Source organism: Pseudophryne corroboree, chromosome 5, assembly GCF_028390025.1.
Source record: "Pseudophryne corroboree isolate aPseCor3 chromosome 5, aPseCor3.hap2, whole genome shotgun sequence".
Taxonomy (NCBI): Eukaryota; Metazoa; Chordata; class Amphibia; order Anura; family Myobatrachidae; genus Pseudophryne; species Pseudophryne corroboree.
In genome coordinates this window covers 589999481-590025060 of record NC_086448.1, presented here as the reverse complement: position 1 = coordinate 590025060, position 25580 = coordinate 589999481, and the positions used below count along the sequence as shown (strand labels likewise).

Genomic DNA, 25580 nt, shown 5'->3' with positions numbered 1-25580 from the left:
AGAAGGACCCAAGGCATGTATGGGAAAACTGACACTCATGTAATAGTATGATATATATTGAAAGATCCACATAAAGTATACCCTGCCCATGAATGAAACATCCAAGGCAACCATCTGGGATGCACTACTTAGATTGTCACTGGCAGGGTGTGCAATCTGTGGAGATACACATTATAGGTATAGTACACTGAGGGGCGGAAGAATGCTGAAAGAAAAAAATAAAAATATATACATGGCAAAAACAAATTTTCTGGTACCTGACGGAATGAAAATTTGAGATACTGTAGCATATTATTTTGATAAAATTATATATAAATGTCCTGGTCTCATGAGAGCAGTATGGGCGGTTGTGAGAATGTGAAAAGCACGCTTATATCAAACAGAAGATTCCCTGCTGAGCCTAGTCCCGGTGTTCCCCCCACATTCAGCTAACTGCTCACCTTGAGGGGTAGGCCTGGGGGCAGTCTTGATGTTATAAGCAAGAGAGGTAGTAGGCCTGTTTCCAGTATTTTCATGGCAGAGGTGAGGAGAGGCCACATAACAATCCTGAGCTGCTGTGATTGAAAAATGTTTTTGAGATTATAGAGTAGTCTAAAGTCCAATTCCAGTTCAAAGTCAAGTTACTGTATAACTCTGCATCCTTGGAATAACATTCTTAGAATGCAGCCTTCCAAAAATCAAAAGAAAAAAGTAGTGCTAAAAATAGAGTTGATTGGATTGAAGATTGATTTATTATAACAATTTAATAAATCAATGGAAACAATTTCATACTGAAAAAACAATGTATACATCATGTGCCAGAATTGTTTATAATAAGAAAAAGTCTAATGTATATACCTTTTTAAGCTTTCTCGTTAGTCTTTATATAAATAGACCATTCAGTGTCTGTTCCTGAATTTTACCCCAGGTGAATCCACATGTCCTGATAGATAGATATGAAACCACAGCACAGTTCAGCAGTATATATTTACTGGTCACCATGAATTAGAGGTGGAAATGCTTCCATTGAATTGAATCCATAAACTGAATCTTTGTCCTCATTGGATGTGGTGGATGCTGTTATTTCCCTCTTTGTAGAATGGAATCAAGGGCTTGGCTGTAGATCCGGGGCTGGTTCAGATACTTGGATTGCCGGTCCTGAGAGCCAAATTGGTGTTTAAAGGGGGGTCCTGATGCGTTTCTCTGTGCCCCAAGAATGCAGCTTTATCAAAGATCTACAGCCAAGCCCTTGATTCCATTCTACAAAGAGGGAAATAACAGCATCCACCGCATCCAATGAGGACAAAGATTCCGTTTATGGATTCAATTTAATGGAAGCATTTCCACCTCTAATTCACGGTGACCAGTAAATATATACTGCCGAACTGTGCTGTGGTTTCATATATATCTATCTATCAGGACATGTGGATTCACCTGGGGTAAAATTCAGGAACAGACACTGCATGGTCTAATTATATATAGACTAATGAGAGAGCTTAAAAAGGTGTATACATTAGACTTTTTCCTATTATAAACAATTCTGGCACATGATGTATTAATTGTTATTTCAGTATGAAATTGTTTTTATTGATTTATTAAATTGTTATAGTTTTATATCTTCAATCCAATCAACTCTATTTTTAGCACTACTTTTTTCTTTTGTGTTTGGTCTAGTTTACGGGAGTGACTCACCTGTGTTAACCAGCAGCTGCTTGTTGCAGCAACTCTATATCAAGCGCCTGCTATACCTTGTCAAAGAGGTTCCATTGCACAGCCTTCCCAAAATGTAGGCCTGATTGCAGACCTTAAAAATAGTTCTCTTAAATACTACACACTATATCAGCTGGCCCAGGGGAAGGTGTGTTGTTCAGCAATCTAACAGAAGCGGTGTTGCATTGCAGACAGATTCACAATTGTATAAAGACACACTTTCTTGGGGTATGTAAAGTGTAGCCAGGAAGATTAAAAACTCAAACATATAAATGTGAAGATGTTTTTATATATATGTGAAGAAAGGAGAGATGGGATCCAGTCATAACTCTGCATCCTTGTAATGACATCCTTAGAATGCAGAATTCTCAAAATGCAGACCTAGATTTTCTGGTAATGCTGGTATTTAGTCCTTAACTAAAATACATAAGTTCCCTAGTTTTCTATCCAGCCAAATATCTCTGCATATGGCCCATTACTCCACCCACTGTCATAGTTTATTGATTTTTACCATCAGCCTCTTGTTAAGTATATCACTGGATATGTACAGGCGTTTTTCTCATTATTGACTGAGTTATGTAATATTGACAAGGATAGTCAAGATTTTTGCATGTCAACATGGGTGCTTATATATGATTATCCCTCATTAGGCTTGCATTGCCACAATACATAAATTATTTTTACATTGTCAATATAATGTGCATTTTAGGTTTCACATTTGTAGCTGCAGACTAATTATTTCAAATTTGAATTTCAATATTTTTTGCTAATTTCTGGCCACAAATATGCCAAATATGCCAACATACTTAATTATACATTATTATACATTATTATGAAAGTGAAAATATTGGGGGTAATTCTGAGTTGATCGCAGCTTCAAGTTTGTTAGCAATTGGGCAAAACCATGTGCACTGCAGGGGAGGCAGATATAACATGTGCAGAGAGAGATAGATTTGGGTGTGGTGTGTTCAATCTGCAATCTAAATTGCAGTGTAAAAATAAAGCAGCCAGTATTTACCCTGCATAGAAACAAAATAACCCACCCAAATCTAACTCTCTCTGCAAATGTTATATCTGCCCCCCCCCCCCCCCCTGCAGTGCACATGGTTTTGCCCAACTGCAAAAAAATGTCCTGCTGCGATCAACTTGGAATTACCCCCATTATGCAGAACGGTGCACAATTCCTGTTGTGAAACCTAAGTGGGCAGTAAAATGGTTAGCATTACTGCCTCACATCACAGAACTGGGTTCAATTCCCACCATTACTTTAACTGTGTGGAGTTTATATATTCTCCCCATGTATGCATGGGTTTCCTCCAGATACTCCGGTTTTCTCCCACAATCACAATCAAAAATATATACTGGTAGGTTAATTGACTCCCAATAAAAAATTTACCCTAGTTTGGGCGTGAACATGTGCTAAGATGGTGCCTATCTGCCATCAAAATTCTGTGTTTCTATGTAACTGCTTTTTATGTCTGTCTGTTTATTAGGGATTATGGTCTTGTATCTGTGGTGTTGTCATGGACTTTAAGCAGCAACAGAGGTACAGCCACAGTATTATTTGTGTTTTCCACTAGAGACCAGTCTCCTCTGGATATTTATTGTTCTGACAGGAATCATAATTCATGGCCAAAGCTTTGTCCTAGCATATTGCCTGGGCACAGCTACTGCTAATCCACCACTGCCATCAACTCCAACCGTGGTCCAGACTTGCACACACCACAGATCACTTTCAGTTTATTACCCAATCCACTTAAAAAAAGCTTTCCATCAATAGATTTGGCCCATACAATATTGTGGGGCCTGCCTGTATGTACACCTGTGACAATCACAGACACAAACTAAACATCCCACAACCTATCTCTGCTTCCACACCTTCAACATTGAGGGTTGAGCCTACAAAGCATCCACTGCAGTGGTCTGCCAATGCTTTATTTTCAACTGCCTGCTTTACGTGGTTACTCATCCCTACTGCCTTAGGGTGTTCTGCACCTCCACTGCTGTATGCTTGAATAGAAAAATGTTTATGGCTAATTGAAAACCAAGCTAAATGCATATTATGGGATCAGTATGATTTACCGATGGATGCTGGTGGTCAGTATACCAATAGCGACATCCTGTCCATCAGATTCCTGACAGCCCCCATTAAAGCCCCTAACCCTCCTCTTCCTCCTACCCTAATCTTAACCCTCCCTTGTGGGTGCCTAACCCTAACCATCCCTGGTGGTGCCTAACCTTAACCCTCCCTTTCCCGCTGCCTAAACCTAATCCTATCTGATTTCTGATTTCAGATTGATCTCTTGCACCAAGTATAGGCTGATTCATATTGACAGTTATAGTAGCTACTTCTACTAGCAGATGTATAGGAATAATGAGACCACAGAGATGTATGCAACTCTGAATACAGGTGAAGGTCTGCATTAATGTCCAAACACACAATGCAGCTATATCTGCATCTGATTTGCCAACACCTCTGGATCAGGGACATTGTTTTCAACTTCGTTTATGTATATTTCTGAATGTCTCCCCTTTGTGTTTGCATCCTTGTCCAACCCTTTGTTATGTGCATCACTGTTACCTCACTTTGTGTGTGCATTGTGCTTCTGTGTATCTCCCTTTTTGTTTGAACATACAGTATCTGTCCTCTTTTGTGTATTTGCATCTTCTTCTCCATTCTTTTTGTGTGTGCATACAGTATGTGTCCATCATTTGTGTGTGTCCAGATATGTCCCCCTTGTATATGTGTTCAACCATGTCCTCCCCTTTGGCTTTCTCTCTGACTCCAATGTTGAATGTGTGAAATTTGTCCCCATTTTTATCTATATCCCATGCATGTTTAACTCTGTCCATGCTAGCAAATTATCAGTTTGTCTCTAAATGATGGGTGCAAGATCCTTTCATTTTTTTTATGTGTATGTATCTCTTTGGCTCCCCATCCCATCTGTTTCCTTTCATATTCTCCCATCTTTCCACCATCTCCCTTTGCGGCACATCTCCCTGCTCAGCTTTCATTTCTCTAATCTTCCCACCTTTCCTTTCTCCTCTTCTGCTTAGTGGATGTGGTAGGCAGAACCAGTGCTGGTGACTCCCAATAAGAAATGATGTAGGTAAACGGAGGCACAATCATGTATATCTCCCCATAATTGAACATAATGATGACAGCAAAGCACAATATTCTAGTATTAATAATGATTGTCTCAATAGTAAACCTTAGTTCCATTATTGCGAATATTCATCATGCTCAAAATCTCATTGGTATGTGCATATCCTGTTTTAAGGTCCTGCTGCTCAGGGATTCCTCTTTGTTTTATACACTAAAGGGAAAATGTTTCTTTATCTACCCTTGAAGTTAGATTCCTGTGAATAAAAGCATACTGTGTTTAATTTTTTCTTATAGTTTTTGCTTTTTAATATCTGTTACTACAGAACATTTTGTAAACTTTTAATTGAGTATTTGCAATAAAAATATTACACTTTTATGTGTTTTTAATTAAAATGCAAAGATTAAACACAAAATTATTTTTATTTCTAACACCTCTTCCTTTTACCATGAGCTCACTGGATATGGCCAGGAATTTAGTTATGTTTTACACAATATTTCTAATCTGTAAAAAGATTTGATCTTAAAAATTGTAGGTTTATTGTATTTCATTATACGTCAGCATTTCACTTTTGGTTTTCCCTAAATTCATTTATAGTTATAGGAATTCAATACATAATTTAAATGAATTGGTTGATTTTTTTTTTCCCATTTCTTTTAACCTCTCTGGATTTATGATCCTGTAACTCAGTTTTTTTCCTGGCCTTTCACCTTGTGATTTTAAATTGTGAAATGAAATTATTCATCTTTCTATCCTTTCCCCCACTTGTTCTATTTGATTCTTCAATTTTGATCCTTAAAATTGTATCAGAATCTCTATCATCTATTACATTACTATATTTCTTGCTTCTGGGATATTAAAAAAAACATTTGTAAGTCAATCAAAAGCTTACAGAACAATACAGTGTGTAATGACCAAAAATCACCTTAGAAGAAATGCTGGCACTGCTCGAAAAAAGTTTGGCTGGTATTCTGTTTGAAAATGTCTATACCTCCAATACAGTATATATAACGTAGGGCCTGATACAGACATGTATGCTAATGCTGCTGCAGCTGCAAATATATATGCAGCGACTGCTGCAGTCACCTGGATTTGTACTGAGATGCCCACTGGATGCTTTGTGAGACCTAGTGGCTGAGTACAGCACATTGGGTGCATATCAGTCTATTATCATGGTTTTTTTGTAGCCATATGGATCACGCAGTATGGCCGCAGGAACTAATATGCCATTGTAGCTGCATAAGAAGATTGAGACATGCCCTGAAAATGGTCATGATATGCTTGCATTTGTCACAGCTCATAACCACCTCTCAAATGGTCCCTGACTATCACTTTGTGAATTAATCCTCTCTGCAACAACCATTGTAAGACCATTGTGGCACACAATCAGGATCTATAACTCCAACTGTGTAGTTTTAAAGTATCCATGTTATCTGTGGCACGAAAAAGACACATTGTTCATGTGGCACCATGTGGCAGAATTACAGCTATTTTAACATTTGATAAAGAAAAAGAGGGACACATTATGGGTGCCTACAAAGTGAAAGAAAACTTCTGCAATAGTCTTAATATATAGCAAACAATAATCAGCTACCTGTATAAATACTTTCATAATACTCTGATATAATAACTCACCTTGCTGACATATTCAGCAGGTGCAGCACTGATTGCAACCAATGCTTCCTTTGAGGTTTCAACTGTTTTCCATTTTCATAACAACCTTCTTGCAGACTGCTGGATCAAATCTACCCTAGGATTATATTTCTAAATTTGCCAACATTTCACTGGTCTCAGTGCTGGGTGGTGAAGCAGATGGGGAGGTCTTTTAACTACCTGTAAAGTGATGTGGGCATATGTTTCAGCTGTAAATCCTATCTTTAGCTTTATATTTTAAAAAAAATCAACAAAAAGCAAGACAATTAAACATGGAGTCAACACAATAAAGAACATATTTTGTAAGTATGCACAATAATTACTACACTGCATCAGAAACATCCATTTCAACAATGAAAGTAAATTGTCAATGGGAAGGAGCAATATGATTGATGATATGGGGCTAGGCTACTCACAAGTGCGAAGTGGATATATCAAAATTGATCTGACAATTTTCTTTAGGATTTGTGTATGCTTCTGTTAGGATAATGTGCTATGTAATGGATGGTTCCTCTCAGTGCCATCTTAACAGCAGTGTAGGCCCCTGGGCAAAGCAATGCACAGGGGCCCCTACCCTATCAGTGGCTGTGATGCCCAGGAGGAGGGGGTCAAGGGTAAACACAGGATTTGTAGGTAGGGGGTTTCCATATATGCGAGATAGAGATTATATTTAATCTATCTATTACTTAACCAAAGCCAAGGGAGAGATATGGGGTGAGACAGAGAGAGAGAGGCATAATGGGAGAAAGAGAGTAGTGCATTAGGAGAAAGACATAGGGAGAGAGACATGAGGGGAGAGAGAGAGACATGGGGGAGAGATAGACATGGGGAGAGAGAGAAAAAGATATGGAGAGAGCGACATGGAGAGAAAGAAAGAAATAGAGAGTGAGAGACATAGAGAGAGAGAGAGAAAGATGTGGAGAGAGAAAAAGGGAGAGAGAGACATGGAGAGAGAGAGAGAGAGAGAGAGCGATATGAGCATCAGAATGAGACTGAGTAGATTAGCTGTGAGGTGCCCAGGAGAACAGTTACCTGGAGATCTCTGGTAGGACGCCACATCATCTCTCCAGCCTGGCACCTCGGGATGTGCAGTAGTTCAGGCAGGCTGCCAGGCTGACACACATATGTAGGCAGTGGTAACTTAATAAATAATTGCTGCCATTACACATGTTGTATGAGTTATATAGCACACAAGCAGAATTTAGGTTGAGCAATTAAATCTGACTATCTACACATTTAATATCTCCATACTCACCCAGTACAGTAACATGGTTTTTCCAAAGGCATACCATTGCCCCTTCTAGCAGCAAGTACTAAGGGAAGTAATCATTCAGATTTTCAGACACAGTACAGTCATTTGAAATATTGTAAAGTAACTAGTTTTCCAAGCCACATTGTTACTAAATATTTTGTGTGCGATCCAAAAATTCATTTCAACACATTGTTCATATCTTCCCCTGAAGATTATAAAACTACCTTAGCTCACTGCAGCAATATCAATATATTTATTCACCCCGTCAGTACTATTGCAATAAGAGTTGCTCTCATATTTTCCCAAAGGAAATTAAGTAAAAACCCAATGTGGTCAAAGTAAAAGTCTTCAAATGCCTCTTTAAACTTTCTGAGATCTATTTCTTGAGAAGAGTATGTTTGATGTGTAATACTTAAACTCATATCAGAGCAGCAGTTGAGATTTGTAAAGAAAAAAATAATGAATAGGCCCTTCGGCAGTACAACTGTACAAGCTACAGTAATAAAAACATAGAAAGTGAGCCATAAAACATTCTAAAATCAGTTGGAACCAAACACATTACCCTTAGACAGTAAGGAGGTTTTAATATTGTTTTTCCAACTGTATGATCATTTCTAGAATTATTAAGCACAATCAAATTTAATATATCCATGGAATAGAAACCAGTCGGCATATCAAATGCCTCCCACTAAAATGGTTAACAAAAAAAAGAATAATTCTTACAGCATGATTATAATTTCTATTTTGTGGTTGTACAATATTTCATGATACAGTATATTGCTATGGTGGAATAAAATGAAACTGCACATTACTGTGACAGTTGACTAACATATAACTCTTTTAGTGGGCCTGCTAGAGTCCTTGGAATGAATAAAACAAGTGCTTTCTCAATTTCACCACAAAGGATAATGTTTAAGTTTAAGCTATAGGTGAGATCTTCTAAATGATTGTCCATTTATTTAAATGTATTCAAATTGCTAGGAATACTCAAAAAGAGTTATTGTTAGACCCAAATATGGTATTTTTATGAAGCAGTAACTTTTAACAAGTTACTGTACTTGTATTTAAAATACATGATTTTACCATTAATATTCCAAAATGTTCTACCCATTTGTTTCAATGTGACATTTCATTTTAATTTGCTACAATGCATGTAGACATTCCAGTGAAATGAATGTGTGCATTAAAATTAATAGCAAAGTTCAGTCTGCGGAATTAATTTAAACTCAGACCAGTTAATTTTGAAAAATCTGATACTGCACACCTTGCTGGAGTTGTCCAGTTTTGTCCTAGTTCCCATATTTTTTGCCCCACATAAATATGTATTCTGGTATTTTTAAATAAAAAATGTATTAATACTGGTTCTGATAATTTTGGGGGGAGAATTTCAAAATTGGTGATTTACAGTATAGATAAATTTGCTTTTGATAATCCCTGTTTAGGAAAATACTAAATATTGCCATTTTGATACTTTCTGCAAATTGTCCTTTATCATCTCTTACACAATGAAATTACTTATAATTAACAGTTTTACTCTTTAATTAATTGTGACAATTCCAGGGTAATTAACTCAGTAGAGGGGTGCAGTGGAGCAGTGTGTAGGTGCTTAATAAGGGTCCACACCAGGGGCGGCTCCAGAGGTGTGGCTAAAGCACAGTCCAAAATTTAAATAGGGAGCCACACCAACTGGCAGCGAGTCCCAGATGATGCTGTTTGGCAGCATTTGGGGTAGCAGTAGGTGTGGCTCCCTATATGGATTTTGGACTGTGCTGCAGCCCCACCTCTGCAGCCACTACTGGTCCACACACTTTTTTAAGGTTTAAATAAATGAAAGTAATGCCTTATTGGCAGCATGCAGATGTGTCCTTTTAGATTATGGCTGTGCAGGGCCATAATTTGGGTAGTGCTGGATGTGATTTGCCCACAGCACACATGCTCTGTAGGCAGAGAACCTCTGGAAGCACCCACAGGGTCACACCGCACTATTGGGCGCATGCCCATCATCACTGCTAGCTAGCTGCAGCGCTGCCCATGGTGGGGAGCGCCCAGCTCCTTCTCTCACCGCTAATACTTGCAGATAGCGGGGCAGTGATGAAGCTGCCTGTATGCACACTTCGCCCCCTCCCTCTGTCTTGCCATGACATCTCTCCTAGCCCACCACCAGCACATACCCACAGTGCCCTACTCCTCGAAGAACCGCTTGTATTTTATGTACAACATTAGGTCTGCCTTCTTTGACCTCTGTTTCCTTATGATTGTCTTTTACACAGTACTAGTCCATCCCAAGTACAAATCCATTTTGGAAGTACAGTTTGGCTTTTCTAATTACCATTCACAATAGACCCTTTTTGTTATGCAATTGTTATATAATTTTTGTATATCCATAATGCTACAATGCGAGCACTCTCTTGTGCTTGTAACCTAATTTTACAGATTGTCATGCAGCTGGCTGTGAATTTCAACACAGAGAAGCTACACTGTAAAACTCATTATTTACTTTATTTTTTGATGTTTGGGAGTTAGATTTACTGACTTTACAGCCATTTCTACAAATAAGAAATGCTGGTTATTTCCAACTTGTACCTTTCATTAAACTGACATCCTACAATCTTTCTGAAGATGCACTTTCTGTCTATTTTATTTGTGTTCAATGCTATCTTCTTGTATTAAGGGTATCCGGTCACATGGTTGACAGTAATGCTGGGTACACACTAGATGATATAGTGAATGATGTGCCCAATTCCCACAGATTGGAATGACACGTCATCAGCGTCATCCTCCATCGGACCAGCATAGCCCTGCTCCGCCCCACCAATTACTGTTACTCCATCGCTGCCAGTATTGCCAGGTCCCGTCATCGCTGGGTACACACATCGTTTAGCGTGTGTCCATCTTCACCAAGTCAACACTCAGAATTTTGACACCACAATATCAGCATCAGAATGTCAACATGAATCATGTCGACATCTTCAAAATGTAGATAGGTTCACAATGTTAATATTTGACATGTCACCATGTAAAATGATGCCAACATTTGGGGTTAGCCGCCTCCAGGAGGGTCAGGGTTAGACACTAGGGTAGGGTAAGGGTTACATATTAGGTATGGGTAAAGGGGGAGAAATAATCACAGAACGCTGGAGCATCGAGGTCCATGCTATAAGTGATTGTCACAGCACTGTCGGGACCTACAAGAAGACACTGGAGCATCCCTTCTGCATCATATCAAGATATCATTCAGATAGACATGATGAATGTCAACATGGTCGCTGTCAACATACTGAGCATGCCAACTTGCTGCATGTTGCTATATCATACTACACCTGATTTGCCCACCTTTAGGTTTAGCTGCGGGGAGAGGATTAGGGTTAGACTGCGGGGGAGAAAGGTTAAGGTTAGGCTGAGGAGAGGGAGTGATAGGGAGAGGAACCCCTGGGAAGGGCTAGGGTTAGGCTGCAGGGAGGTCAGGCTAGGTTTAGGATGTGGAGAGGGAAGGTATTTTGACAGCTCGCATCCCAACTCTCGGGAACCCAATACCAACCCTAGGGCTACTCTATCATCAATTTTCATTTGTGTTTAATGTGATCTCCTTGTACTATTGGAAATAGATATTTTGTTAGAGTGCCATGCGACTATCAATCTGGGGCAACCAGATTTACTGACTACAGTACAACTGATAAGAAACCTGATACACTTTGAGGGTGCATCGGGTGGCCCTGCAACCTTCAAAACAGCTGCACAATAATCTTGATCTAAGCAGTAATTTAAATTAATACATTTAATTAATAAAAAAGATGACTAACTGTAATAACATATCAGCATTCATTTTTAACAAACATTTTAAGCTGTAACAAGTGAGGGTCTTTGAGGGCCACATGCCGCCCCAGGGCCACTTGTTGCCTTAATATATATTTACACTGCTGTAGATAGATACACTAATTTAGGAACATAAAATGCCTTAAAATTGCATAATTTTATGTGTTTATTTTTCATCAAATTTATGTGTTTGGGTAAAACAAACTAAGAAAATAAGACTTTTGCTGGGACACTGTTAAATGCTAATGTACAGTATGTGTATATTAAAACATCACTTTTAATAAAGGCTTATCCTTAAAATATTGTGTCTCAAGCTGTAACTTCATCCACCCTTCTGAGAACACTAGGGGATACTAAAAATACCTACAGTATGTCCTATCCTATGTCACTTATCAATTTTTAGCAATTACCACTACAAGTGAATAGGAGACATTTACCGCTATACTCTGAATAGGAGACATATGACCACCAATTACAAAAAAAAACAGAATAGGCTGATGAATCAGATAAATATCTTCTAAATTACTGTAGCTCCTGGAAAAAATAATACAGTAACATTCTTATTGGTATATATTCATAAGCTGGTAAGTGTGTGCGTTTGTCAACACCAAATTGCCTAATAGTGCAGATTGTAAAAAATATATCTATTGCTATAACAGAAATGCCCACATTTTTATGAAAGTTGATCAGTGGTGCCAAGAATGTAGGGGGTGGGTATTAATTACCTGCGTCAGGCAGCTGGAGGGGCCCAGGTCAGCTGCCTCCCACTCCCAATTATACTTATACTTAAGGTTGACGTGATCTTCCCAGTGATATCTTCAGGCCCACTCGCTGAATGCAAAGACTCTGGCACTGTCCAAAGTTTTTGCTCTCTAACGCACATGCACCATCTCTCCAAATATCACTGTGAAGATGGCACCGGTCAAGGAGAAGGGACCGACTGCCCAGAAGCAAGGCAGGAAGTGCCTCCCCTCCCCCACGGATTAGAATGGCACCTCTTGTAGAGCACACAAGGCCACAAACTATTATTTTGCATTGTATTATGTTTAATACCCCCATGCATTACCAGGGCCCGGCATGGCTCTCTACGCCCCTAAATATGATAAAGGCTGTTTTTTGTTTATTGATAGAAAATATCAATATTTACCTTTTAATAAAGAAAAGATAGCTTTGTCTGTTTTTCTTAATTAAAAAAACACAATGCAAAGACGGTGACTAATAATGTTGATCACTTATTTACTTGTTCCTATTGTTGATATTTATAGTCATGGTTGGACTGGCCCATAGGGGCACAGGTGAAACCCTGAAACCCTGGTGAGCCCCTCTGCCTGAGGGCCCACTCCCTCATCTAGGGATGAATATCCAGTCTGTGAACTTTCATTATACATATTGTACAGTACAGGACTTTGGTGTATTTTCTACATTGCATTGTTGTTATTAATTTGTTACTTATTCATGCATGCATTAGCTGTATTTACTATATATACTGTATATTTATAAATGGGGACAGACCATGTACACCATAATGGTTAGCCAAGCTTCTGTGGTAGCTGGCCACATCCCCTCTGAAGGACCTTTTATGCCCCAGTCCGACACTGTTTATAGTAACATAACTTCAGAGATATTTGTAACTTTTAAGGGGTTTATAGAGATTCGACAGACTAGGAGCAGTACTTTGCTGTATAACAGATATAACTGTGTATTTTGTGCACCTAATATTTATTGTTTTTTTAATACTCTTATAGTCTAGTAAACTGCTGGAACATCAGTGACTTCAAGCTAGCTACAGTCATTCATTGCTGTAGTTACAAAATTACTCTGCACTTCCCAGACAGATGCAGTATTGTATAACATTGTGAAATCTATGAATAGCACCCAGTTGTGTTGTGTTAGAAATAGAATATTATCTAAATCAATGGACATGAAAATAAATCTGAATGTCTAATAAATGATCTCCTTGTCGTTTGAACCATGTTTGTATATAACATTTTCAAACAAGATATGCTTTAATAACAATAACATGCTACAAGTTGAAAATTACAATTATATGAGCAAACATATTAAATAACTCATACAATGGGGTATATTTACTAAGCTCCCGATTTTGACCGAGATGCCGTTATTTCTTCAAAGTGTCATGTCGGGAATTTACTAAGCAAAAATCTCGGCAGTGATGAGGGCATTCGTAATATTTTGGAAGTCCTAAGAAAAAATCACGAATCAATACACCATCGGTCAAATACGCCTGCAATGTGGTAGAAATCGGTAATTTACTAAAAAGTGCAAATCACAAACACTGCCGACAATAGCCAAACACTGCCGTGCAGAAATACAAATCGTGTAAAAAGTGCTAAAAAAAAACAGACCTGCTTTTTTATCCCGTGTTTGGATAGGCATGCACGGATCAATGAGATCCGTGCATGTTTATCAGTGGGAAGGGGATGGGAAAGTGTTATTTTTTTGAAAAAAAAAAATGCGTGGGGTCCCCCCTCCTAAGCAAAACCAGCCTCGGGCTCTTTGAGCCGGTCCTGGTTGAAAAAATATGGGGGGGAAAATTATAGGGGTTCCCCCATATTTAAACAAACAGCACCGAGCTCTGCGCCTGGTCCTGGTTCCAAAAATACGGGGGACAAAAAGCGTAGGGGTCCCCCGTATTTCTGAAACCAGCACCGGGCTCCACTAGCCAGATACATAATGCCACAGCCGGGGGACACTTTTATATAGGTCCCGGCGGCCCTGGCATTACATAACCAACTAGTCACCCCTGGCCGGGGTACCCTGGAGGAGTGGGAACCCCTTCAATCAAGGGTTCCCCCCCCTCCAGCCACCCAAGGACCAGGGGTGAAGCCCGAGGCTGTCCCCCCCATCCAAGGGCTGCAGATGGGAGGCTGATAGCCATTGTGTAAAAAAATGAATATTGTTTTTAGTAGCAGTACTACAAGTCCCAGCAAGCCTCCCCCGCAAGCTGGTACTTGGAGAACCACAAGTACCAGCATGCGGAGGAAAACTGGGCCCGCTAGTACCTGTAGTACTACTACTAAAAAAATACCCCAATAAAAACATAATACACACACCTTGAAAGTATAACTTTAATACATACATCCACACCTCCATATACACATACTTACCTTATGTTCACACGAGGGTCGGTCCTCTTCTCCATGTAGAATCCATGGTGTACCTGTGGAAAAAATTATACTCACATAATCCAGTGTAGAAGGCTCTTCTTCTTGTAATCCATTTGTAATCCAGGTACTTGTCAAAATAAAAAAACGGACACCCGACCTCGCACTGAAAGGGGCCCCATGTTTTCACATGGGACCCCTTTCCCCGAATGCCAGAAACCCCCTCTGACTTATGTCTAAGAGGGTTCCATCAGCCAATCAGGGAACGCCACGTTGTGGCATCCTCCTGATCGGCTGTGTGCTCCTGTACTGTATGACAGGCAGCACACGGCCTATGCGCTCCATGGTAACCAATGGTGGGAACTTTGTGGTCAGCGGTGAGGTTACTTTCGGTCACCCGCAGAGCCATCTTAACAGCAGTGTAGGCCCCTGGGCACAGCAATGCACTGGGCCCCCTACCCATCCTCCAGTGGTAGGGTGGGGGGTGCTATCAGCAGCAGCATTGATGTCCTGCGGGCGGTAGGGGGTGTTCTATCTTTCTCTCAGCTTGTAGGACCTGGAGCAGTAATTTCTGCTAATTACTCCTTTACTGCACAGATGAGGCTAAACTGTAGAAGGGGGCATTGGGCTGAATGAACAGGCCCTGGTACATGACTTCCAGGGTGGTAGGGGGTGTTTAATATGTAGGGGAGGGGTGGATAGTGGAGTGGGCTTAATGTTTATAATTTTCCGGTGGGAGTGCAGCTTGCTTGACTGCAGATATCTCAAGTTCCTGATAATATATTTCTTAGCTTTGAATTGGATAAAAAAACTAGAGCGTCCTACCTTTCAGAAGGTTCTGAGGGCTTGGGGATCAGAGATAAGAAGCCAGAGGAATTCACCAACGAATATCTAAAACTGCATATTAGGCGTGTGGAGCTGGAGCAGGGACCAGCTGCTTGAAGGCTGATATCTCTGGTTCTGGGCAAAGTAGAAACAAGCTGACAGTGTCCACTAAAAGGGGAGAGTCACAGATTGTGGCTTATACCCTCAGAAATACTATAACTCAGACACAACCTGAGATTTCTGGCTGGAAGATCAATTAACAGGCTTGGATGGGGACCACTGCTTTCAAGTCAGATATCTCTGGTTCCCCAGGGCCGATTTAAAAAAATCTGGTACCCCTGGAAAGAGGGGACCCTCAGCTATCTGCCTAGGGCCCTTATTCTCTTGGGGCCCTTGGGCAAGAGCCCATTGAGCCCATACGAAAAGACGGCCCTGGTCACCCGCTGACCACAAAGTTCCCACCATTGGTTACAATGGAGCGCATAGGTGCTACATTGTAACACTGCCATGTGCCGCCTGTCATACAGTACAGGAGCACACAGCCGATCAGGAGGATGCCACAACGTGGCGTTCCCTGATTGGCTGATGGAACCCTCTTAGACATAAGTTAGAGGGGTTTCTGGCATTCGGGGAAAGGGATCCCATGTGAAAACATGGGGCCCCTTTCAGTGCGAGGTCGGGTGTCCGTTTTTTTATTTTGACAAGTACCTGGATTACAAATGGATTACAAGAAGAGCCTTCTACACTGGATTTTGTGAGTATAATTTTTTCAACAGGTACCCCATGGATTCTACATGGAGAAGAGGACCGACCCTCGTGTGAACATAAGGTAAGTATGTGTATATGGAGGTGTGGATGTATGCATTAAAGTTATACTTTCAAGGTGTGTGTCTTATGTTTTTATTGGGGTATTTTTTTAGTAGTAGTACTACAGGTACCAGCAGGCCCGGTTTTCCTCCACATGCTGGTACTTGTGGTTCTCCAAGTACCAGCTTGCGGGGGAGGCTTGCTGGGACTTGTAGTACTGCTACTAAAAACAATATTCATTTTTTTACACAACGGCTATCAGCCTCCCATCCGCAGCCCTTGTATGGGGGGGACAGCCTCGGGCTTCACCCCTGGTCCTTGGGTGGCTGGAGGGGGGGACCCCTTGACTGAAGGGGTCCCCACTCCTCCAGGGTACCCCGGCCAGGGGTGATTAGTTGGTTATGTAATGCCAGGGCTGCTGGGACCTATATAAAAGTGTCCCCCGGCTGTGGCATTATGTATCTGGCTAGTGGAGCCCGGTGCTGTTTTCAGAAATAAGGGGGACCCCTACGCTTTTTGTCCCCTGTATTTTTGGAACCAGGACCAGGCGCAGAGCCCGGTGCTGGTTGTTTAAATATGGGGGAACCTCTATCATTTTTTTCCACATATTTTTGCAACCAGGATCGGCTCAAAGAGCCCGAGGCTGGTTTGGCTTAGGAGGGGGGACCCCACGCAATTTTTTTTTTTTTTTAACACTGTTTTTTTTTTAACAAGGTGCACAATGAAGCCCAGCACGGATCTCTCAGATCCGGCCGAGATTCATTGTATTAAAGTCGGCAGTGTTTTACAAGTCACTCACGTAAAACACTGCCTAAAAAACCGAATGACATCGACATCGGTAAAACCGAAAATGCAGAATACGGCAGCTTAGTAAATTAGTCGTACTAAATTCAAAAAGTTGCATATTTACACTTTCGATGTCATTCGTGATTGAACTTTGACCTCAAACGGGAAAATACGATTTTTAGTAAATATACCCCAATGTATACTGTGTGTTAAAATGGAACCAAAAAACTGTGTGATGTGATGTATGTACCCGTATGTCCTATTTCAATGACTAATGACAAACACATCTGCCACTTTTTTAACACTCAGTATTACTTTTACACATTTTTAACAAAAGCATACTACATATCTAAATTGTGGTTTTAAAAAATATTAACTTGTACTATACAGTACTTCCTAGACCCAAAGACCTGAAAGTAAGCAATCATGCTGTGACAACCGCCTGCATTGTGATAAATTGTGGTTACATGTTTGGCAGTAAGCCCAGAAGTGTCACCAATCAAACTCCTTATAGCTGCACATGAAGGCTAAGATCTTTGAGAGCTGGTATTAGATCCTCTTAAGCCTCGTTATGTGACATATTGGTACAGTATGGCTATTATAAGCATTTGTCTTTGGTTTTCCTGATGTACAGAACTACTGTATATACAATAAGTGGATTCAGTATGATATACCGGCGGCCAGGATTCCGGCAGTCAGTATACCAACAGTGGCATCCCAGCCACCAGTATGCCAGCAGTGGGGTGAGCACTAGAGCAATCCTTGTGGGCTTGCTGGGCGCCATGCTGCAGGCACGGTGGCTTGCTGCGCTCAACACAGATTATAATTTTCCTCTATGGGTGTTGTGGATACCCACAGAGGGAGAATAGCCTGTGTCGCGAGCTTGCTGGAGCCGGGTGGACGCTGCTGTGAGCAGCGGCAGTGACATCCTCCCGCTCTCCTCGTCTGGCTGCCCGCAGCTCCCCCCATTTCTGCTTCCGCATTCCACTCACTTCAACTTTTTTTAAAGTCGAAGTGAGATGGTCGAAACCTGTCGGCCTAATAAAGTAAAAAACTGCCATCTTTTCGACAGACGGCAGCTTTCGACGTCAATTGAATATACCTCTTGGAGAGTGATACATTGCACAGTGATAAAGTACCAACCAACCAGCTCCTTACTGCCATGTTACAGGCTGTGTTTCAAAAATGACAGTTAGGAGCTAATTGGTTGGTCCAATTTGCTTTAGTTCTAGAAAAGGCTGCTTGACCTTCCTTTGCATCTTTCTGATAGTTTCTGTAAAGTTGCCATATAATCTTAATACACTAACATAATCCAATGAATGCCATTCCTTTTAATTCTTAATTGAATTTAAATTTCCACTTAAAAAAAATAATTATTACAATGATTTCAGAATGTCTCTCTGTGGAGAAGGTAAGTGATGTTTCTTAGTAACTAATTGCTTGAATTCATGGAATCTGCCTTAAAGAGTAATATGCTAAAATGAAGATTCATTGATAGATCCAAATATAATCTTTGTTAAGTGAACCAGGCCAGAATCAAATGATATTTACCAACTGCATTAATGTATTAAATCACTATCAGATTTAAAGTCCAGTGAATATTAGACCTGACAATGCTTTTATTACTTCTTTCTGTACAATCCCAAGATACAGTACTGTACTGTGGCCCTCATTCCGAGTCGTTCGCTCGGTAATTTTCTTCGCATCGCAGCGTTTTTCTGCTTAGTACGCATGCGCAATGTTCGCACTGCGACTGCGCCAAGTAATTTTGCTATGAAGATAGTTTTTTTACTCACGGCTTTTTCTTCGCTCCGGCGAACGTAATGTGATTGACAGGAAATGGGTGTTACAGGGCGGAAACACTGCGTTTTATGGGCGTGTGGATGAAAACGCAGGAGTGGCTGGAGAAACGGAGGAGTGTCTGGACGAACGCTGGGTGTGTTTGTGACGTCAAACCAGGAACGACAAGCACTGAACTGATCGCAGATGCCGAGTAAGTCTGAAGCTACTCTGAAACTGCTAAGTAGTTTGTAATCGCAATATTGCGAATACATCGTTCGCAATTTTAAGAAGCTAAGATACACTCCCAGTAGGCGGCGGCTTAGCGTGTGTAACTCTGCTAAAATCGCCTTGCGAGCGAACAACTCGGAATGAGGGCCTGTATGTAGTATTCTGACAATTTTACATAAAAAAATCCATACCATGAAATAAAAATTTGCAGAAGATTTTTGAGGTTTTAAAAGCCTTAGTCATTTAGATTTTTTTTCTGATTGTTGTATGGCAAGGATAGAGGTCATTGCATTAATCATCTTGTTCATCATCATCAATTATTATTTGAAGGCACCACAGATTCGACAGCAGGGTACTGTCAGGATGATCACCTTTATTATTCTGCTGCAAACACAGTAATTTGATGGCTGCTCTATCAGAAATAAATATTCCACTCATCCCTACTCGCAAGATTGGCCCAGTGGCGTAACTAGGGGTCCACAGCCACTGCGATTGTTTGGAGGCACGCAGGGCTGCGGGCACCCTAGCCGCCGCCACTAATTCTGTTTTGAGAAGGAGGGACACGGAGGGCACAGCGTGCGCCTCTCCTGTGTGTCCCTCCTGGGGCTCCAGCGGCAGCAGCGTGTCTGTTAAATGAAGTGCCTGTTTGTGAGCTCTGATTGGCTCACAAAGCTGCACTTCATTTGATAGACACGCTGCTGCCGCCAGAGATGCAGGAAGGACACACAGGAGAGGCGCGCGCTGTGCCCTCCATGTTCTCCTTCCCAAAACAGCACAGCAGCGGGGGAGCCCGGGGGGGTGTACCTGGCACTGGGGGAGCATATTTGGCACTGGGGGAGCATATTTGGCACTGGGGGAACATATTTGGCACTTGGTGGAGCATATTTGTCACTGGGGGGCATATTTGGCACTGGGGGAACAGATTTGGCATTTGGGGGGTCATGTTTGGCACTGGGGGAGCATGTTTGGCACTGAAGGAGCATATTTTTCACTGGGAGGGACATATTTGGCACTGGGGGAGCATATTTGGCACTTACGGGGCATATTTGGCACTGGGGGAGCATATGTATACCTGGCACTGTGGGGAAATATCTGGCACTGGAGGCATATGTGGCACTGGGAGCACAGCCCTAGCAACAAGCATCACCCCCTGGTTACAAGCACATCACCCAGCTCATGAAATCCCTGGCAACAAGCATTACCCCCTAGCAACTAGCATGACACCCAGTGCATGAAACCCCTGGCAATGAATATTACCACGTGGCAACAAGCTTGAAACCCAGCACATGATACCTCTGGCAACAAGCATAACACCTACCGCATGAAACCCCTGGCAATGAGCATGACACCCTGAGCATGAAAACCCCTGGCACCGTGCATGGAACCAAGATCATGAAACCTCTGGCAATGAGCAGGTAATTTAAAAGTAATTAGAAGCCTTACTGTAGGAATTAATGTGTAATGGGTATTGCGGTGTGTGGCATAATGTATCACGGACATTGCAGTGTGTGTCATAATGTGTCACAGGCATTACGATGTGTGGCATACTATATCACAGGCATTGTGGTATGTGGTATCATGTCTCAGGGGCATTGCAGTGTGTGGCATAATGTATATTGGGCATTGCAGTGTGTGGCATAGGGTATAACGGGCATTGCGGTATGTGTCACAGGCATTATGGTGTGTGTGGTATACTATATCACGGGCATTGTGGTATGTGGTATAATGTCTCAGGGGCATTGCAGTGTGTGGCATAATGTATAATGGGCATTATGGTGTGTGGCATAGGGTATAACGGGCATTGCGGTATGTGTCACAGGCATTACGGTGTGTGGTATACTATATCACGGGCTTTGTGGTATGTGGTATAATGTCAGGGGCATTGCAGTGTGTGGCATAATGTATAATGGGCATTGCGGTGTGTGGCATAGGGTATAACGGGCATTGCGGTATGTGTCACAGGCATTACGGTGTGTGGTATACTATATCACGGGCATTGTGGTATGTGGTATAATGTCACAGGGTCATTGCAGTGTGTGGCATAATGTATCACGGACATTGCAGTGTGTGGCATAATGTATCATGGACATTGCAGTGTGTGGCATAATCTATCACGGACATTGCGGTGTGTGTCATAATGTGTCACAGGCATTGTATGTGCTATAATGTATCAGGGGCATTGCAGTGTGTAGCATAATGAATAACAGGCATTGCGATGCCTGTCATAATGTGTCACAGGCATTATGGTGTGTGGCATATTGTGTCATGGGCATTATTGTGTGTGGCATAATGTCTAAGGGCCATTGCAGTATGTGGCATAATGTATACTGGGCATTACTATACGGAGGAAAAATGACAAATAATGTAAGGGGCATGAATCAGGATTTTTATTTCTTCCTGTGGTGGCCAACGTCTGGGCGTGCAGGTTGCAAAACTGGGGTATAAGGTAGTATTTTCCTACAAAGCCACGCCCCTTTGTGCAAAGCCACGCCCATTTCAGCACAGCCATGCCCCTTTTTTTGGTGCTCGCCGAAGGCGCACGCAGATTCATTGCTTTACTAGTGCCAATTATGGGGGGAGGGGAGGGCGCCAGAGAATTTTTTGGCTTGGGGGAGTAAAATTTCTAGTTACACCACTGGATTGGCCACCTCTCACGTTTGTTCCCTTCCTTACCTCTAGCTATTATTTTTTCTCCACCCCCTCTCTCTGATACTACTTTGATCCCTCCCTGCATCATTTCTCCTACAAAATACTTCTAGCCATACCCCCACTTCACTCCAATTCTCACTTCCCTTCCATGTCCCTTGTTCACCCCCTTCTCCTTCTGGCTCTCAAGACCCAAACCTCGCTCCTACATCCTATACCTTATCCTCTCGCTTGAACAGTCATGCTCCTGGGTCCACTAAGTGCACCATCAGCCCTGACAATCTCATACTCATTCTGCCTAGTCACTCTCACTTTCTCTTGTGCTCTATGGAGTGCCAAATTTGTTTTTTACAAACTGTACTCCGTCCATGACTGAGTCATTTTCAAATTATTTTCCATCACAGAAATCTTTATCTCTTCCTCTCATACCACTTCCCCTGCTGCTCTAATTTGGGGGTTTCATCTCTTATCCTCATGTTTTTCTTTGGTGACGAACAAGGGAATGATGTAGAGTTCTCCCCTTCCCTGCTAGCACCTTCAGTGTCCTACAAACCTTTCCTTTTCTTCCTTTGTGGTCTACTTTATCTGTTTTTTCCATCCATTTAATCTTCATTTAGCAGTCATTTAGTGTCCCACTGGATAAACCTCTTACTTCCTAGACAATTTCGCTGTGTGGCTGTCCCACTTTTTCCTCCCTGAACTTCACTCCATGATATTAGGTAATGTTCACATCTCACTTGACACCCCCATGGAAGCTCGTGCATCAAAGCTACTCTCTGTCTCAATTTCTTTTGACCTCAACCAACAGACCTCCTCCCTCTCCCATTCCAGTGGCCACACCCTAGATCTAGTCTTTTCACCTGGATGTGCTGAGCTTGGAATCTGTTTTCCCAGTTTATATCCTTAGTCCTCATCAATCCCAATCCTGGCAATCTAAGTTGATTAGCTACCTACAGAAATGCTCACACACCACTGAAAGATACTGTAGGAAATTTCACTGTTACAATTATTTTCTCCGCTTTAAATTCATATTCTCATCCTACAATTCTGCCCTTACCCTTGTTAAGCAGTCATACTACAAGACTCTAATCTCCTTACAATCCTCTAAGCTTTGTTGACTCTGCCAGCTCTACTTCCCTCCGTCATCCTCCCACTAATCTCATCCTCTCCTCCCTTTCTGCCATTGATTTCACCACCTATTTTGCATACAAGATTGTTACAATTTGCAATAACATCATATCCACCCATCCTTGTCAGGTCTATAACTGTGTCTGTTCCTGGAGGTGGCACTAGTGGGTCAGTGGTGGTGCGGTGGAAGAAACGCAGAGGCTGTAGAAGATTCCTGCACATGTACACAATTATATATATTTAGCACACAGATGTATGACAGTCACTGAGCACAATAACAATTCTGATGGTTTTAGCAAGGAAGCTGATAGAGGTATAACAACAGTAAGGGTCGGACTGGCCCACAGGGGACCCCCGGTGGGCCCCACTGTCTGTGGGCCCCACTCATCCTCTAGGGATAAGGTTCCAGACTCTAGCATGGTGCACTTCATTTATGCATTATACATATGTTACATTATACTTCACAAGAATATGGTTTATTATATATTTACCAAGGGGCACAAAACATGTACTCTGTAATGGTTTGCCAAACCTCTGTTGTGGCTGGCCATGCCCCCACTGTAGCCTGGCCACACCCATAAGCATGGGCCCCTACAATAGCATTTCCCCGGTGGGCCCTTCATGCCTCAGTCTGACACTGGTCACAGGTGATGATCTTTAAACCAGTGAGATAAACAACAGTGATGACCAGACCGGAAGCCGATGGCAAACATCGATGGTCGACTTGGAAGTCGATGGTAACTGGATCAAATATGCAGATGATGGTAATGCAACTGATGACAGTGAACACAGTCAATAATAACTCCAGTAATTGGTCTGGAAACCAACAGCAATGAATTCACACAGTCTGTATATAATCACAAGTCCACAAAGCCAAGCAAGGCCAAAGCAGGAGACAGTTTGTAAATTGCAAGCTGGTTGTTTTAAGTTCCAGATGGAATAGCACAGTATTGAACGCAGATAAACAACACACAGGTGAGAATGGTAAGTAGCACCTGGAGAGAGTCTCTTACTGCATGCAGATGTGGAAGCTGACTGTGGAAGGAGTTGTAGCAGAGCTGGATGGCTGGAGCCTGTAGTTCCACGGCAACACTGGAACAAGGAAATCACTGGAGACAGAAGACTGGAGCCAGGAGACGCTGCACACTGGATGTGATGCGTTGTTCAAGGAAATGAGACTGAGCTGATGTTCTGGATTTATACCCCCTGGTCACCAGTCATTGGATGGTTGAATCATGTGTGCAGAAACAGCGCAGGATTGGGTGTTACATGTCAGCTGACTGCAAGTGTCATGGCAGCGCCCATGCTGCACAGATGGTGGGTGCACACTAGATGGACTTCAGGGGTACACAATGACAATGGGCACCACGCCCGTGGACAGAGCATTCATGCAGCTGCAAACTGGGGCCGTGACCTCTGGAGGCCTGCACACCAGCGCGCTGGTAAGTGAGATGTCACTGAACACCAATTCCTGACAATCCTTCTCTTATCCCACCCCTATCTCCCCAATCTCACCTCCTACCTTATCGTTCTTTTTCTCCACCACTGGGAATGAAATCTGTACCTTTCTCTCATCATTGTAACCAACACTTGCCTCCTGGACCATATTCGTCTGATCTTCTTCACTCTCTCTCCCCTGAATCCTGATCTGATCTTACCCATCTCTTCATCCTATGCATCTTATCCAGCACCACCCCCTCCTACCTCAAACATATACTTGTTTTACTGTTCCTTATGAAACCCTAAATCTCCATAAATCAGACCTCTCTTGGTTCACCTCCTACCTTATTAACTGTCTCTGACTCTACTACTTATCACCTATTATTCATCAGTGCTTCATTCATTCTGCGTCACATGCAGCAGTCCATCCATTTAATTTAGGTATTTTTAAAGTTCTACTTAAGAATGACGGTTTTAACATTGGCTCATATGTAAAAAAGAAGTTTAGGTTAAGTACTACTGTATATTTATTATGTGGCTTCACTTAATAATTACCTCTGGGGACAAAAAAATATTGATTTAATTATGGGAGAAGCATTTAATAATATTTGATTTTATAATAGTTATTGCAGCAATATTTATTTATGAGTAATGGGGTTATATTTATTAATAAATTATAGAGCCAATAAAGATTTATAAATTATTGTTGAAACATTTATTAATTACATATTGTTAACTTCATGATGGGTGAGTGATCGAATAATTCATGACAGAGACTACCCTTGGTGCACAGTTGTGGCACTAAAAGTGACCAAATGCAGTAGCATCTATATGTATGCTGGCACTTGTAGTTCTACAAGTACCAGTGTGCTATAACACTCATGTACTGTCAGTCATTGCATAACCTCAGTTGTAGTGTCACAAGTGATTACACTATATATTTGTAATTGTAACTCTGATACCAAATGACCTGTGTACTCGGGGAGGGAACAGGTACTATACTGTTTGGGTGTAGTGGCTTAATAATTTTCTCCCTATAAGACCATGGCCAAAATTTACTAAGATGGGAGTTCTATTTAAGATGGGATGTTACCCATAGCAACCAATCATATTCCAGGAATTATCTTCTAGAAGGTGCGAGATAAATGAGAAGTAGAATCTGATTGGTTGCTATGGGTAACATCCCATCTTAAATAGAACTCCCATCTTAGTAAATTTACCCTCATGATCTGTGAAGAAAACACTGGGCTGTTAGTGTAATAGAGCATACTTTTATTTAATTCTTAAATTATTGTTTTACCT

General features: G+C 41.6%; 2 protein-coding genes across 4 annotated transcripts in view; one reads left to right on the top strand and one right to left on the bottom strand.

The window, feature by feature from the left end:
- Window positions 1-24444, bottom strand: part of LOC134928712 (uncharacterized) — a 53632-nt gene extending 29188 nt beyond the window's left edge. Inside the window, exon 1 of the mRNA XM_063924726.1 lies at window positions 24354-24444. Coding sequence (XP_063780796.1) covers window positions 24354-24444 — 91 coding nt within the window. The remainder of the gene's footprint in view (window positions 1-24353) is intronic.
- Window positions 1-25580, top strand: part of DOK6 (docking protein 6) — a 799313-nt gene that overhangs the window by 760758 nt on the left and 12975 nt on the right. The window lies entirely within an intron of this gene.